We start from the raw sequence: 15996 nt of genomic DNA, 5'->3' as shown, positions 1-15996 counted from the left end.
ACCTGGCGTGGCAAATAAGAGAAAGAAGAAAACAAAATACGATTAGTAGGATAAGGGAAGGAGAAAGGATTGTGGAAGAGCCAAAAGAGATAAGAAAGATATTTCAAAAATATTACAAGGATTTATATAAAAGAGGAAAGGAAACAAAGCAAGAAATAGACCACTTTTTACAAGTGCATCACCTAAAACGAATTTCAAAAGAAGAAAATGAGATATTAGACCAGACAATTACTCAAGAAGAGATAAAAAAGGCTATTAAAAGGATGAAAAGTGGGAAAGTCCCAGGGCCAGATGGCCTTTCGGCCAAATATTATAAAACATTAAGTAACCAAATATCCCCAGTGCTAGGAGAAGTGATGAATAATATATTAAAGGAAGGAAGGATCCCGAACACCTGGAAGGAAGCATATATTACTTTGATTCCTAAAAAAGATGCAGATACTCTGGAAGTGAAAAACTATAGGCCAATTTCATTATTAAATAATGATTATAAACTATTCACAGATATAATGGCAGAAAGACTAAAAAAAGGTTTTGAACAACAAAATACATAAAGATCAAACGGGTTTCCTTCCAGGGAGGCAATTAAGGGAAAATGTAAGGAATCTGATAGATATTATTGAATATTTGGATATGAGTATAGACAGACAAGCGGCCTTGGTATTTATAGACGCTGAAAAGGCGTTTGATAACATCTCATGGGAGTTCTTGAAGAAAAGTCTGGAAACGATGGGAATGGGAGAGAAATTTAGAAGAGGGATAGAAGCAATATACAAGGAACAGAAGGCAAAATTGGTAATAAACAACACCACAACAGAATATTTTGGTATATATAAAGGAACTAGACAGGGTTGCCCCCTGTCCCCTTTACTGTTTATAACGGTACTAGAAATACTGAATGAGAGACTGAGGGGGGCAACAGAAATAAAAGGAGTGCAGGTAGGAAAGAGGGAATATAAAATCAAGGCCTTCGCAGATGACATCGTACTAACTTTAGAAGACCCAAAAAAGAGTGTAAAAGAAGCTTTACTAAAGATTGACGAATTTGGAGCCGTGGCAGGACTTAAGATAAACAAAAATAAAACCAAAATGTTGGTTAAAAATTTAACAAAGGAAGAAATAATAGATTTAGAGAGAAGGACAGAAATTGCAGTAGTTAAGAAAGTGAAGTATCTTGGGATATGGGTCACAGCTAAGAACATAAATTTATATAAGGATAACTATGATGTCACCTGGAGGAGTATAAAGAAAGACATGGAATTTTGGGGGAGGATGAAACTCTCCTTTTTGGGGAGGATAGCTGTTGTCAAAATGAATATTCTGCCTAGAATGCTATTTCTGTTCCAGACCATCCCCATACTTAAAGACCTAAAACAATGTAAAGAGTGGCAGAGAGTCTTGGCAAAGTATATCTGGCAGGGGAAAAGGCCACGGATAAAAATGAAAATTTTGATAGATAAAAAAGAAAGAGGGGGCTTTTCTCTCCCGGATCTAAGTCTATACTACGAAGCGGCCTGTATACTTTGGTTAAAAGATTGGATAAAACTGGAGAATAGAGATCTACTGGATTTAGAAGGCTTTAATAATTGGTACGGATGGCATTCGTACCTTTGGTATGGGAAAGTGAAGGTCCACAAGAGCTTTCTAAATCATATTTTTAGAGGACCTTTATACCAATCATGGGAAAGGAATAAAAATCTCCTTGAAAGAAAGACCCCATGGTGGATCTCACCAATTGAGGCTTTAACGGTGAAGAAAACAAACATGGAGGAAAAAAACGCCACCTATGAGGAAATGTTAAGAAAAACAGACCAAGGGCCAAGACTTAGACCTTATGAAGAGATAAAAAATCTATTCACTGGGTGGTTGCAATACCACCAGGTGAATGATTTGCTAAAAGAGGACAAGAAGAAGTTGGGTTTTGATGACAAAAAATCAAAATTCAATGTAGAAGTAATAGAAGGTAAAAACAAAACCCTATCTAGAATCTATGACATACTTTTAGAGTGGTATACAAAGGACGAGGAGGTGAAGGAGGCAATGATTAAATGGGCAATTGACTTTGGTTATAATATCGATTTTGAAAGGTGGCTGGAAGTGTGGAATTGTAATATAAAGTTTACAGCATGTATGTCTCTGAGAGAAAATGTTTGGAAGATGCTATATAGGTGGTACCACACCCCTGTGAAGTTGGCCAAAATGTATAGACTAAAAGATAAGAAATGCTGGAAATGTGGGGAGGTGGAGGGTGACCTATATCATCTATGGTGGACATGCAAAAAGGTGAAAGGCTTTTGGGAATCGGTTTACAATGAGCTTAAAAGAATATTTAAATACACTTTTCCCAAAAGACCCGAAGCCTTTTTGCTGGGAATGACGGGTAAAGATATTAAGAAAGAAGATAGAACGATATTCCTCTATGCCACCACAGCAGCGAGAATTTTATTGGCACAATATTGGAAAGTGGAAACTATCCCCAATATAAATGATTGGCAAATTAAAATGATAAATTATGCTGAGCTTGATAAATTAACAGGTAAATTAAGAGACCACGATGAACAGAAATCTCTGAAAAATTGGAGTAAATACTGGAACTATATTGGAATAAATGCTTAATGTGATTGGTGGGGTCAGAACAATACTACCAGCGTGTGAATTTAGGCCTATAGATTAAAAATCAAATACGTAATGGAAGCAGATATTTGATACTTACCAAAAGGATGGAAGGAAGTCCAGGAGGTGGTTTTTGCGTGTGTGTTTTTTTTTGTTTTTTTTTTAATCATTTACTGTTTTGTGAAACAGCCAGATTAATCTATCTTTGTATAGTTAGAGAGAGGAAAAAGTTGGCTTGTATATCCTGATGCTTTTTTGTGTTTTTTTTTTTGTTATAATTTTTTCTTTTGTATCTGTTTGTATGTTTGTTATGTGTATAACCTCAATAAAAATGTATTTGGAAAAAAAAAATAAAGAGCAATTTTCAGGACACGTCTTAGCGTTGGGTGAGATTCTGATGTTTAGCAATTTCTATCACCTGGGGGACAGAATATTTAAAGACAACGCTGACATGAACTAATGTAGTTGTTTTGCTGGAGGGAGATAACTTCAACGTAGGCTGAAAAAGCACAGAACACATTTAAAGCACATTCTCTGCCCCTGCCCCCACAAAAAAAAATAATCATGGGAACTGTAGTTTGTTAAGGATGCTGGGAATTGCAGCTGTTCCTGGGATTGGGTTTGTGTGTGTGTGTGTGTGTGTGTGTGTGTGTGTGTGTGTGTGTAAGGGGGGAATGAGCATTAAATGAATGGTATGCATACAGCCAATGTGTCCCAGTAGACAGAACCGGCCTTTGCCCTGCAATACTTGTGTTAAGATTCACCGAGACTAGTCTGACAGCCACACAGTCCCCCAGTCTGCTGAGGTGCAGTGACAAGCTTCTCGCAGGGGTGGAGGCTGTTTGGCGCAAGCACAGCAGCACTTGTCAAACACACTTGGCAAGCTTAAACCTGATATAGGATACAATCACTCAGAGGTAGTAGCTGAAAGAAAGCTGCTTGACCGGAATGTGCTTGCTCCTTCTCTGTCTCAGCTGCTAGAGTGCTAATAATCTTTCCTCCCTCTTCCCCAGATTCTCTCTCCCTGCCCAGATGAGTAAATTGATAAGAGCTCAATTTACAGACAGGGAGGGGCCCTTAGAACAAAAGGCCTTTTTATCAGCAGCCACTCTGTCCCAGCTGTGCAACCTCAGCTGCTGTCTCTGAGCCTTCTCACTGGGGAAAGTTAAAAGCAAGGCCTCTTCTTGACTGTGCACTCCCTGCCCCCCCCCAACACCACTTAGGAACAACATTTAGATCTGCATTGTAACATGGAGACATTTTCCCACCCCACCCCACTACCTTGGGAAAGGTGAGTCTAAGAGGCAGGAAGCCAGGGAGGGAAAGCTGACCAGTCCCTGGGATCATGTGACTCTCAGGCAAGGTGTTTCTAGGACTTTAGGCGGCTGGCGAGTGATTTCAAACTCTATGTCTGTTTTTATGCAATAACAGATGGGGAGGCCGCTCCTCACTTCCCTAAAAGGCAACTGCAAAGCTCTACCACCAGCAGTTCATTCTGCTATGGAGTAATATGTAAAACACTATTTAATTTTTTTGGAGGGAGGCGGGGGAAGCATGGGGATTTTTAAAGACTAGAAATAGGGAGGGGTTGTAGCTCAGTGGTTGAGCATCTGCTTTGCACAGAGCAGGACCCAGGTTCAATCCATGATGTCTCCAGATAAGACTGTGGATGTGCCTTGTCTGAAACACAAACAAGAGAGCCACTATGTGTTAGCAGTGCTGAGCTAGATGGCCTGACTTGGTATAATAAGACAACTTCCTATTTTCCTAAAAACAAAAGGAAGTAGCTGTAAGCAGGTTGGAGTTTACATTTGGGCGCAGATCCTGGGTTTGGAGGGGGCTCTTTGTGAAAGAATATTGGGTCAAATTGCAGCACCTGTCTGTTCTAATTTCTTATTACAAGGGTACACCAGGCTAAATGGTGCACTTGTTAGTCCAGGTAAAGGGCCTGTGTTTTCCAGGTCCTTTTTTCAAGTAGCCATAGCTAAGGGCCTATGTATGACCTCCTACCATCTTTCCTGGGTTCTGCACAGTCTTCCTTAATGTAGTGGGAGAGGCCATCCAATGAAGATGACAAGGGCATAGCCAGGATTTTTATTGATTTGGGGGGGCAGCTGTCCCCCCTGCTCCCCCTTGGCTGTGCTCATGGAAGCTGAATGCAGGAAAATTCAGGACAGACAAAAGGAAGCACTTCTTCACAAAGTGAAGTTAAACTGCCAAACTTGCTCCTACAGTTTGTAGTGATAATATAGCTGTAAAAGGCTTGGGTAAATTCATGGAGGACAAGGCTGTGTTCTACCTCCACAGTAGGAGACAGTGATGCTTCTGAAAGCCAATGGCTTAAAACCACAGGAGGGAGGGAGATCCCTTGTGCGCACATTCTGCTTGCAGGCTTCCTGTGGGCATCTGGTTGGCCATCTGAAGAACAGGGGGGTGGGCTAGATGGGACTTTGGTCTGATCCAGCTTCAGGGCAGCAGCACACCCAAGAGGCAGCTTTGGTTCCTATATGAGTCAGAAGCTGGTGGTGCCTAAGGAAACTTGGTTGAAGGGTGGTTTAAAAAGTGTATTATCATTACTCTCGCAGGATCAATGACAACAAAGTGTCTTGTGGAATGGCCTTCAAGGCTACCTGTTTTTGCTTAAGCTTTAGTGGATTGCAGCCTGTTTCGTCAGATGCAGCCCACTCTATCCTCCACAATGTCCAAACACAGAATGCTGGACACACACACACAGTAATTTGCAAGGCTGGTGGGTGAGCTTTGCAGAGGAATCTGCCTGGCCTCTCCTTCTAGGATCCAGGATACAATACTGGGCTGGATGGCTCGCCCCAAAAAGTCTGCTCCAGCCAGGCTCTTGATCTAAGGGGGTGGGACTTCTGCAATGATCCTCAATCTCCCTCCTGCTTTTGAAGGAAGAAAAGGCTTTTATTTTGCCTACAGCACTCACACTTTGGAACTCCCTGCCTATCACAATCAGGACGGTGTCTTCAATGATTCTTTTGGGCACCTGCTAAAATATTTTTTGTTTAGGCAAATCTACCCAGGCATGCAGAATGTTGTAATGTGCTTTAATCTTGTGTTTTGTTTTTGTTTTTAGTTTATCGTTTATTTTAATTATTTTTGAATAATATAGATAGTAATTTTAACTGCTTTTTTTTACTGATAATGTTATTGTTTTATCCTTTTTGTAAACCGCTTTGAAATTTTACTGCTATCACGCGAATATATGTTGCCATCCCACCACCTTATTTTCTCATGTAAATCAACAGGCAAAACTTAGGGAAACGTGTCCGGAATCCTTTGAAGAATCCACCGGTACGCCTTACGCGACGGGGCGGACGAGAACCAGTAGGCGGCGCTGAGGAGGAGGAAAGACTTGTGTCTGCGTCGGTGAGCGGGCCGTCTAAAAAGCGGGAGCCGCAAGCAGCCCTCCTTACCCCGGCCGCTTTTCCTCGACGGCTCTCTTGGCGAAGTCAGGCAGAGAGGGAGGAAGCGAGCGGCGGCAGCAGCGGGGGAGGGGACCGTCGAGGGTCGCTGCCTCGCCGCGCGCTCCCCAGTCCTTTCTTCCTTCCGAGCTCCCAGGGGGCGGCTCCCTCCGGCCGGCCTCCTTAAGCACCCGCCCCACCGCAGCCGCCTAACTAGCCAGCCAGCCAGGCGGCGCTGCTCTTTTGCTCCAGGTGACCGTCCTGCCCGCGGCGCATGGACTTCGACGGGCAGCTGCTGCGGCAGGTGGGCGGCTTCGGGCGGCGCACCCGGCTCCTGGCTGCCGCCTCGTGGCTGCCCAACGTGCCGCTGGCGCTCGGCCTGGCTGCGGGGCTCCTGCTGGCCGCCACCCCGCAGCACCGCTGCCGCCCGGACCCGGCGCTGCTGCCGCCCGAGCTGCGCAACGCCAGCGGGCCCGAGCTGCGCAACGCCTCCACCCCGCCCGGCAGCCACTGCCTGCTTTACCGCTACCCGCCGCCCGGGGGCGGCCTCGAGCCCAACGGGACCGGCCCTTGCACCCGCGGCTGGGAGTACGTTCTGCCTGAGGCCGGCCTCCTCTCCACCGTCGTGACGCAGGTCCGTGGGTCAGAAGGGTGCCTCTGAGGATGTGCAGAGTGGCCCTGGGAAGGGGACGGAAGAGGGAGACCCAGGTCCACCTGCCCAAATGACGCCGTGGGTTCTGACCTAGGCAAAACCTCTCGCTCTTGCACATTTTGTAAAGAGCGGGGAGGGGCTTGGCCTGGGCCTCTAGATTAAAGTAGGCCTCAAAATTAGGGTTAATTTTGATTTTTAGGTTTAAAATTAACTTGTTACTTTTTCTGCATTTGATAATTTTTGCAGCTTGTTTTTATGCGGGGGTGAGGGAGGCATTTAAACAAATAAGAGGTGCCATTTGGTAAAATCCATGATTTCTGTTGAACTTGAACATGAAATTTATTACATTCAGAGACCAGCTTGATGGTTTTTGTTGTTAACTGATTTAGATCATTTTGCTTTTGTGCGCCATTTTTAAATTTTATTATGGCTGGGGGCCTCAAAAGCTGGACGTGGCCCCTGGGCGTCTCTATATCTATGAGAAGACCTAAAGGCAGGCAACACCACCAGCCTCCTGGTTCTGAAAACTCTCCTCCCTTTTCCTTCTAGTGGGACTTGGTCTGTGCCAACCACTGGCAGGTGCCCCTGGAGCAAACCACCCACCTCCTGGGGTGGTTGATTGGTTACATGGCTTTTGGATCGGCCTGTGACAGGTAAAATATTTCCCCATCACAATGCTGCTTTGCCTTCCCTTGAGCTTGTAGCAAGCCTTGCCTTGTGTGCTGTGAATCCTCAGTGAGGACTGGAAGCTTGTTACCATGTTCTTAATTAGCGTCCCAGTGAACCCAGTATACTCTTAGTGTACAGCTGCTGTATGGTGTTGTGGTTCTGCAGTCTTGTTGAACCAGGATGTTCTTATCCCCAAGGGAAGCGAATGTAATGCTCAGTGGTAGAGCACTGGTTATGCATGGAGTAGAGCCCAGGTTCAATTCCAGTTGTTTTTAATGATAAAATGGCAAGTGGCAGGGAAGATCCTTCTCTTCCTGAGACCCTGGAGAGAATGTTGTCGCTCAGAGTCAATGCTAATAGTCGAGCAACAAAACAGTTTGACTTGGTATTAGAGCCAGTGTGGTGTAGTGGTTAGAGTGTTCAGCATCATGTTCAGCATCCTGTTTTCACTGTGGCCGCCCAGATGCTTATGAGAAACACTCAAACAGGACCTGAGAACAAGAGCACTCTCCCCTCCTGCAATTTCCAGCAACTGGCATTGAAAAGTATTATTTTCTCTGGCCATGAAGGAAGAGCACAGCCATTGTGGCTAGTAGCCGCTGGTAGCTTTATTGTCCATGGATTTGTGTCTTGTGGGAGTGAGGGGGCTGGGGTTTTTGAGCAGAGATGCAGCCAGTGAGAGCTGTAGACTTCCTACTGGGGCATCTGGCGGAGAGCAGGATGCTGGACTAGATGGGCCTTTGGCTCTCCTGTAGAATCCCCCAACTTTGCATCCTTACTCACTGCCCTCCTTTGATTTTCTAGGTTTGGCCGCCGGGCCACTTTCATCTCCTCCTTGATGTTGTCCATCCCTCTGGGCATTGCCGTGGCACTGGCTGTGAATTACGTTATGCTTGTACTTACCCGGCTGCTCTTTGGGGCACTGCTGGCTGGCACCTTCCTCTCCCTCTATGTTGCAAGTGAGTGGCCCTCTTTGCTACCCCACATCCTTGTTAGGTCCTCCGCAGTTGCCTCTGCTTTCATATAATGGGTTGGGAATTCTGGATCTTTGCCAAAGCAGAGACCTGTGTGTCTCCCAGGCTACCAGCAAACTCTGCTTGCCATGTGTACCTCTCCTGTACATTCTGCCCCCAGTCTCCATTTCTTGTGTTTCTCACTGGCTTTTCCTCCCCAGGGCTGGAGTTGTGTGACCCTCCGCACCGCCTGGCAGTCACCATGGGCGCCGGTTTCTTCTGGGTGTCTGGGGAGCTGCTCTTGCCAGGGCTGGCGGTGGCTTGCAAGGAGTGGCGGCTCCTCCAGGGGACAATAGTGCTGGGACTCACTCTGCTGGCTGCCTGCTGGTGGTAAGTCTGCCTCTCAGCCCTGAATACCAAGGGGGGTGGGAAGTCTTACAACGGAGACACATGACTCCTTGAAATGAGAGGCACAAGAAGCATTGTGGACCTCATGTCAATGAGGAGATCAGTGTGGTTCTCACACTCCCACTGCACTTTGAGAAAACTCTTCCCAGGGTGGGAACTCCCTGTAATTCTCCTGGTGCCTTAAAATATGGGTAGGGAACCTTTTTCAGCCCAGGGGCCACATTATCTTCTAGACAACCTTCTGAGGGCTGCATTCCGTTAGATAGAAGCAAAGGCAGGCAGAGCCACACACATTTTGTCCAGTAGACCAGTTTTGGCACCGACATCCCTCTCTTTCCTCCATCCAGGGAAGCAAGAGGCATTATCAGAGTTCAGGGGCACATTCCAGCCAGGCAAAAAACACTCAGGACCTGAAGTTGACCAAGTAAGGGATGTGGCCTGCGGAGAGTTACGAGGACCAAATGGAGGGTCATATTCAGTCTCTGAGCCTGAGGTTCCCAGCCCTGCTTTCTCAGAATAAGTAATCTACGCCTATCTGACAAAAGTCTTGCAGCTCCAAGGGCTGTGTTAAAGTTGCTCAATCCCCTAACCTGGTGCCCTAAAAAGCTTTCAGCTGACACTACGCTGTGGCATTGCACATGTGTGCACTGTTAAATATTTCCCACTGAATGGAGACAAAACACAGTGGTACAGCACACCCAAGGTGGGAAGGGACCCTTGCCTGATGGTGATGGGGTCAGAGGGCAGCGCTTATCCTGTGGCTGCCTGCTGCCGCACATGCATCCCCACTCCTGCTGCCTCCTTTGCACGATTTCCTTGCAACCCTTCCAGGCAGGAGAGGGTGCTGCTGCAAGCCACTCTGAAGCCTCAGCCCACTTGGGACTTCCTCAGCCTTGCAGAGGTCACTGCCTGAGTGCTGAGCAAACCCTCTTCACTAGAGCCCTTGGCAGAGCCCTTCAGTTCAAGGGCTGAGGGAACACACTTGATCCAGCTGCAACTTGGAGCAGCTTCCTTTAGGCTTGAGCAATGTGGGGTGTGTACTGCAGAGGAAGGAGTGGATGTTTAAACATTGCAGGGAAAGGGAGAGTCATGCTGGGACACTTAGGGGAGAGGCCCTGGATCCATACAAGAAAGCACTAAAAAGCACACTTTCCCTTCTTTCTCTCCGCACTGCACAAAGGCAGTGTCCCCAGTTTGAAACCAGGAGAGGGTACGGGCCCCTCCAGACAAAGGTGTTGTTGTGGGTGTCTTCTGCAACATGTTTTGACGTAATAGTAGTGCATCAGTGGCAGGTTTGTTCTACTTAATTTTTCTCTGCCATCGTGCCCCAATGCTGCCACATTATAGCTCTCCAATTGCATGGGGATGGCGTACACATCCCCATGGTATGTCATCCCCATGCAATTGGAGGGGCCATAGCACAGCAAAAGCAGGGCAAAAAAATAAACCAGAATGTTTGCGGTATAAGACATTTTACAGGATTCCAGGGCTATGCACTGCTTGGAAATGAAGCAGTGTGACTGTTCCAAAACACCTTCAGGCACAAACAGTATTGAGTGTGGGATCTGGGGTGATGGTCCTGTTAGCATGATGAGCACAAATCCTCATGAACACCCAATAAAATGGATATCCGGAAGTGGGGACCCCATGTTGCTGTTATTCAAAACATATGACCCCCCCCACCCTTTCCTCCCTCTCTTCTTTCTGGACTTGAAAACACTTTCTGGTTGGCGGGCAGAGGCCATTAGTATGGCGCACTGACCTAGTAGCAAAAGGCTGCACAGTTCAGCTGTTCCTCGCTACTTGAGATGTGGCAAGTTGACTGTTCTTCTGAAAAGCCCCCATCTCACCACACAAGCCACACGTCCTTAAACACCACCTAAGGAGAGTTTTCAGTGTCATATGCACTCAAGGCTCCCTGCCCCCATAGTTCTTCTGAATTGGTTCATGCTTGGGAACATAACAACCATCACCTTTAAACCCCCCCCCCCAAATTCTTCATCATCATCATCATAATAATAATAATAATAATAATAATAATACATGTTTTAGATTTTGTATTCTCCCTCCCTCTTCTCCCCTGAAAGTTTTGCCTTGTTCATTTTTGCACAGTGTGGTTGTGGTTACTCCTGTGTGTGCAGGCTGTAGCCAAGAGACTGGGTTTCCCAAGAATATCCAGCAAGCTTTGGGCTTTGGGTAGTTGCTCTCCGTGTGGGGATACAGTGTCCAGAATGAAGGAGCAGCTACACTCCAGCTCTGCCTGCCAGGATTCCACCGGTCGTCAGCGGTGCTTGTTCTTCTTTTTTGGGAGCAGGTGTCCTGCCCTCTCCCCCGAGTCGGGCCGCTGGCTCTTGGCCACTCAGCAGCTTGAGGAAGGCAAGCAGGTTCTGCGCGATTTAGCCGAGGGCAATGGAATCCGCCTGGAGGATGACTCCTACAGTTGGGAGCACCTGTTTGCAGGTGAGGTCTGAAGGGCTAGGCTTGACCCTCACTCTAAGCCTTGCTGCTGTGTCAGTTTCTGGCTTGGAGCAACGGGATGCTGGGTGCTCATTTGGAGCTCAGGTTGGTGGGGCTGGTGAATATCTGCTCTGCCAGGTTACTTTGGGTGCAAAGTACGCCATCCCCATGCAATTGGAGGCTGGAAAAAGCACCAATTGCCTTTTTGGGGTCGATGTCTCTTGACACACTGTGAGAGAAGCAGGTGTGCAAGCTGCAACATGGGTGGATGTGTTTCTCTGATGTGGGTGGAGTTTTCTGGTCCCCTAGAGTAAGGAATGGGGAACCTGTCACCTTCCAGGTGAAGATAGACCTCCATCCCCCATGAGTGTTAGTCATGCTGGATGGGGCTGATGGGAGTCCAACATCGCCTAGAGCACAGCTGGATAAACTTTTACCCTACCCCATCAAGCAGGCCAGATCCCTGTAACTGCCCTCTCAGGCCAAATTTGACAGGAAGCAGGGCTATCTATCAGTTACCTGACATCACAGTGGCTTCTCTTTGAAGGTGTATTCTCAGCACCCCTTCCAAGGGGCTTGCTCCAGGGGCAGGCAGCACTGTGAAAACTTGAGAGTCTCTTTCTTTCCCATTTTTGCAGCAGTTTCAGTGCAAGCTTTCTCCTGCTGAGGAGCAAGGTGCACTGATGGGTAGTGGGAGCCCACCTTCCTCCGGCAGAGGAACAATCAGGAGCTCCCGTTAAGCTCCCATTTGTTCCTTGGAAGTTGCATATGTGGTGTCATATGATGTCAGTTGTGGGGCAAGTAGGTGATGGTTTCTCAGGAACAGCCTCCTGGGCCACATTTGGCACATGGGCCAAAAGTTCCCCATCCCCATCAGAGTTTTTAGGGATTTTTGAATGTTTTATGTAGTTTTGTAGTAGTTTTATGTAGTTTTTATGTGTTTTTATGTAGTTTTATGTAGTTTTGTAGTAGTTTTATGTAGTTTTTATGTGTTTTTATGTAGTTTTTCAATTTCATTGTTCTGCATGGGACAATGACAATAAAGATATCGTATATCGTATATCCCTGCCCAAGAGGATAAGCATTACTTGTGAATAACTCAGGACAGATAGCAAAGAGGATCCACGCATATGTCTCTGAAATGATGGAAGAGGACCTTTTTGGCTTTGGCACACCCAAGGATTCTTGGCTGCCCTTTAGGCACCTGCCACTGACCTTGAAAATGTAAATAAATCTCAAGGCTTCTTAATTCATTCTTCTGACATTTTTATTTGCTGTTTGGTCTGTGGTTTTTCCTGCATTGTTGAGAGATTATTCCATTGTGTTAACTTTTTGCTGTTAGTTGCCCTGAGAATATAATTGAATACCAGCATGTACGTTCTTCATGTCAATTAATTTTAAAAAATATATGCTGCGGGTTTCCTGGATTAGTGTTGCTGGTTGTCTCACAATATGTTTTTAATTCCGTCTCCAGAGCTGGACAACCTGTCTGGAGGGGCCCCTCTGCCACAGTACCACAGCATCTGCAAGATCTTCCGCACCCGGGTCATTTGGAAGAACAGCCTTATCCTGGGTTTCACTGCGTAAGAGCCTGATGTGTTGTGGGTTCTTTGAGAACTGGTTGTGGGAGCTGGGAGCTGTGCTGGGAAGTGTCGGCAGCCACTCTGAAGTTGCTGTGGTGGTGAAATCTCCCAGCAGTGACTATTAGTTGTAATGTCTTCCTGGAACCTCCACGTTCAGAGGCAGCCTACCTTTGCATACTGTACCAATTGCTAGTGAGCAACAGTGGGAAGAGGGCTGCTGTCTCCCCGCCCTGCTGCCAGTAGGCTTCCCAGGGGCATCCAGTTGGCCTCTTCACAGACCTATACATTGATCCTCTTTGCTATCTATCCTTAGTTATTCACAAGTATCGCTTCTCCTCTTGGGCAGGGATGGGGAACTTCTGGCCCATGTGCCACCCTCTTTATTTGACCCACGGGACCCATATCCCTCCTCATACTGTCAAACTCTAACCCCTGGTCCATCCTCCTAGAGTTACTGCAGAGCATTTTATCATCTCTCTGCCCCTGCCTCCTGTCTCCCCTACCGTCCAGGTTCATTGGGAGTGGGGTCCGCCACAGCTTCACCCGCAACCTGACCTCTTACGCACCGGGCTTCTACTTCCCCTACTTCCTGCTGGTGGCAAGTGAGGTGGTTGCGCTCCTCTTCCTGTGCCTGACCGTGGACCACTTTGGACGCCGCGCCGCCCTCCTGCTCAGCACCATCCTGATGGGCGTTTCTTCGCTGCTGCTACTGGCCTTGACTCAGTGTAAGCAGACAGTGTTATGGGGGGGGGTGTAACCACAAGTTCACAGAAGAGACCCCCACCCCACCCAGGCTCTCTTCTCCTGGCTGGGTTTAGAGTGATCATAGCTGCCACGAGCTGTCCTCATCCGTGCACATGCAGCTTGGCACACTTGCGCGAGTTACCTGCTAAGGCAGGGGTTGGGAGCCTTGGGCCTGGAGCTGTGTCACTCCAAGCCTGTGCACCTGGCCCTGTTTAAACCCCTCCCTGCTCCCCAGTGTGTTTGCTTGGCTAGAACAGTTCAATGACCTCTTGCTTGCCTGGTTGGAGGACAGAGAGGGGTGTGGCAAGTGTGTGGGGAAGTCTGCCTACTGCACCAAAGGGGGAAATGTGCATGTGTCTCTCCACCTACTCTGGCCCACCCAGCACTGGCATGTGGCCCCTGGAAAGCAGCCCAGAAGGGAATGTGGCTTTGGACTGCCATGGGTTCCTCTCCTGTGCTAAGGTTTGCTCTATGAAGTCCTCTCTGGGCCATCCACTTTCGTTAGCAGTTGGGCAGACCTTCTTAACCTGCCTGCCTCTCTATTCTTCCTCCCTTAGACCTGATGTCCTGGCTCATTGTGCTGCTCTCTGTCCTGGGGATCCTTGCGTCACAAGCTGTTTCCGCCCTCAGCGTCCTGTTTGCCGGCGAGGTGCTTCCCACCGTGGTCAGGTGAGGCGTCTCTCCTCTCCCTGCATGTGCTGTGCAGGCACACAAGGCCTAGACTGTATACTGTAAGCCACCCTGTGTTCCACTGATGAAGGGCGGTATAGAAATGTAATTATAATGAGGATGATAATAGACTGGCAGGCCCAGAACCCAGAGTGGGAGGGTGACTGCTGCATTATCTTGGCTGGGGGTTGGGATGGAAGGAACAGGAGAAGCCCAATTTGCAGAGGTCTACCCAGATGAAAGCCTTACCCAAATGACCGGTCCTGTGAACATTTAAATCCCTGGTTGCCACTGGGGAAGAAGTAGGTCTGTGGTAGAGCATCTGCTTTGCATGCAGGAGGTCATATAAATACAGGAATCTGCCTTCTACGGAGTCCGACCATTAGTCCATCTGGCTGAGTGTTGTTTACAAGGGGCTCGCACCCCTGCTTGCTTTGCTTGCTTACCATGCAAATCCAGGACTGTGATGAAACATTGCAAATCCTCCCAACAGGAGCAGTGTGACGACAACATTACATTTTTATGTATATAGGAAGATATACTGGCAGTGGCAGCTCTTTAATTAAGATGTCATTGGGGTGGAATGTGGGAACTTTTGGATGCAAAGCAGCTGCTCTCTAGCACTGGGTGGCCCCCTCCTGAAGCTCCAGTCATTCTCTGATACTGGGTTGTAGGCCTGGTAAAAGCCTTCCTGGGCATGAGGATCGGGCCCTGGGAAGAGGCTGCCAGCCAGAGTTTGACACTGATCTGACCTGGGCAAAGGCCGCTCCTTTGTGTGTTTCTCACACAGCCGCACTAGCCATTAAAAGGAGAAGTGGGCATCTGTTTTGTAACACAAAAAAATCCTCAGTAAAAACTACATTTTTTATTAAAGGAGGAGTGGGCTTGGGGGAGGGAGGAAGATCTTGGACATGGCCCACAGGGAGCCCCACTCTGTCCTTAGCTGCTGAGCTTGTGCCTCATGTAGCCAGGCGGGACTTCCTCTCTTCTACCCCCCTCACCCCGTCCAGCACTTCTTGTTCCCAACACTGCTGCCCTTTTCTCTTCTGCAGGGGTTCTGGGCTGGGCCTCATCCTGGCCGCTGGCTTGGTAGGCCAGGCCACTACTCCACTCATGGAGATCCACAACAACCATGGCTTCTTCCTCCACCATGTGATCTTCGCTTCCTTTGCCATCCTGTCGGTGCTTAGCATCATGCTGCTCCCAGAGAGCACCAGCAGGCCCCTTCCGGACTCTCTGCAGGACGGGGAGAGTCAGCACCGGCCCCCGCTCTTCCGCTCCAGTCAGCGCCAGCGCCACAAGGACCACCTGCCGCTGCTCTCCACCCGCTCCACAGCTGGCCCCTACGACCCTGACAGCTACGCCCGCCTCGTCTCAGCCACCAAGAAGATGCTGGGCTCCTACCATGGAGCCAGCTCTGGGCAAACAAGACCGCTGCTCCCGGTGCGCTCCCAGAACAGCAGCACTCTGGAAGGGATGTAGAGGCCTGCTGGCCACTGGACTGCATGCCTTGGGGCAGCGAGGAGGGTGTTTAAGTCCCCCCCCCCCCCGGTTGAAGGACTGCACCATGTTCCTAAGAACTGGAGTGAGGCTGTGAGCACAGAGGGCGGCTGGCCGTCACACAGGATCATCTGCCTCTTGCCCCCCCAGACGTTTGGGGCTAGTATGGGAGTTGTAGTCCAAAACACCTGCAGAGCGCCAGCTTTTTGGACTCGCCTCTCTCTGTCTCGCAGGGAAAGAGCCACTGCAGCCCTACCCTCAGTGCCTTATAGACTCTGGTGCCCCCAAGCACGTCTAATAAAAAACTGTGTGACACCTTTGTA

At 48.3% G+C, this 15996-nt stretch overlaps 1 protein-coding gene and 1 long non-coding RNA gene across 2 annotated transcripts; one reads left to right on the top strand and one right to left on the bottom strand.

Moving 5' to 3' along the window:
• Positions 1 to 4158: 4158 nt before the first annotated feature.
• On the bottom strand, positions 4159 to 4713 carry LOC307222677. The gene is made up of 2 exons (XR_013841839.1): positions 4606 to 4713; positions 4159 to 4561 (listed from the first exon to the last, which is right to left on the bottom strand). It is a non-coding gene; the product is annotated as an uncharacterized lncRNA (long non-coding RNA).
• Positions 4714 to 5793: 1080 nt separating this feature from the next.
• Positions 5794 to 15996, top strand: SLC22A31 (solute carrier family 22 member 31). Its single transcript, XM_079988815.1, has 9 exons — positions 5794 to 6672; positions 7240 to 7343; positions 8164 to 8318; positions 8534 to 8702; positions 11035 to 11180; positions 12652 to 12760; positions 13271 to 13485; positions 14062 to 14173; positions 15226 to 15996. Exons 1-9 carry the CDS (start codon positions 6313 to 6315, stop codon positions 15653 to 15655), a joined length of 1800 nt encoding a protein of 599 aa, XP_079844941.1. The 5' UTR covers positions 5794 to 6312; the 3' UTR covers positions 15656 to 15996.

Source organism: Podarcis cretensis, assembly GCF_951804945.1.
Source record: "Podarcis cretensis genome assembly, chromosome: 8".
Classification (NCBI taxonomy): domain Eukaryota; kingdom Metazoa; phylum Chordata; class Lepidosauria; order Squamata; family Lacertidae; genus Podarcis; species Podarcis cretensis.
This window is presented reverse-complemented; position numbering and strand designations above follow the sequence as displayed.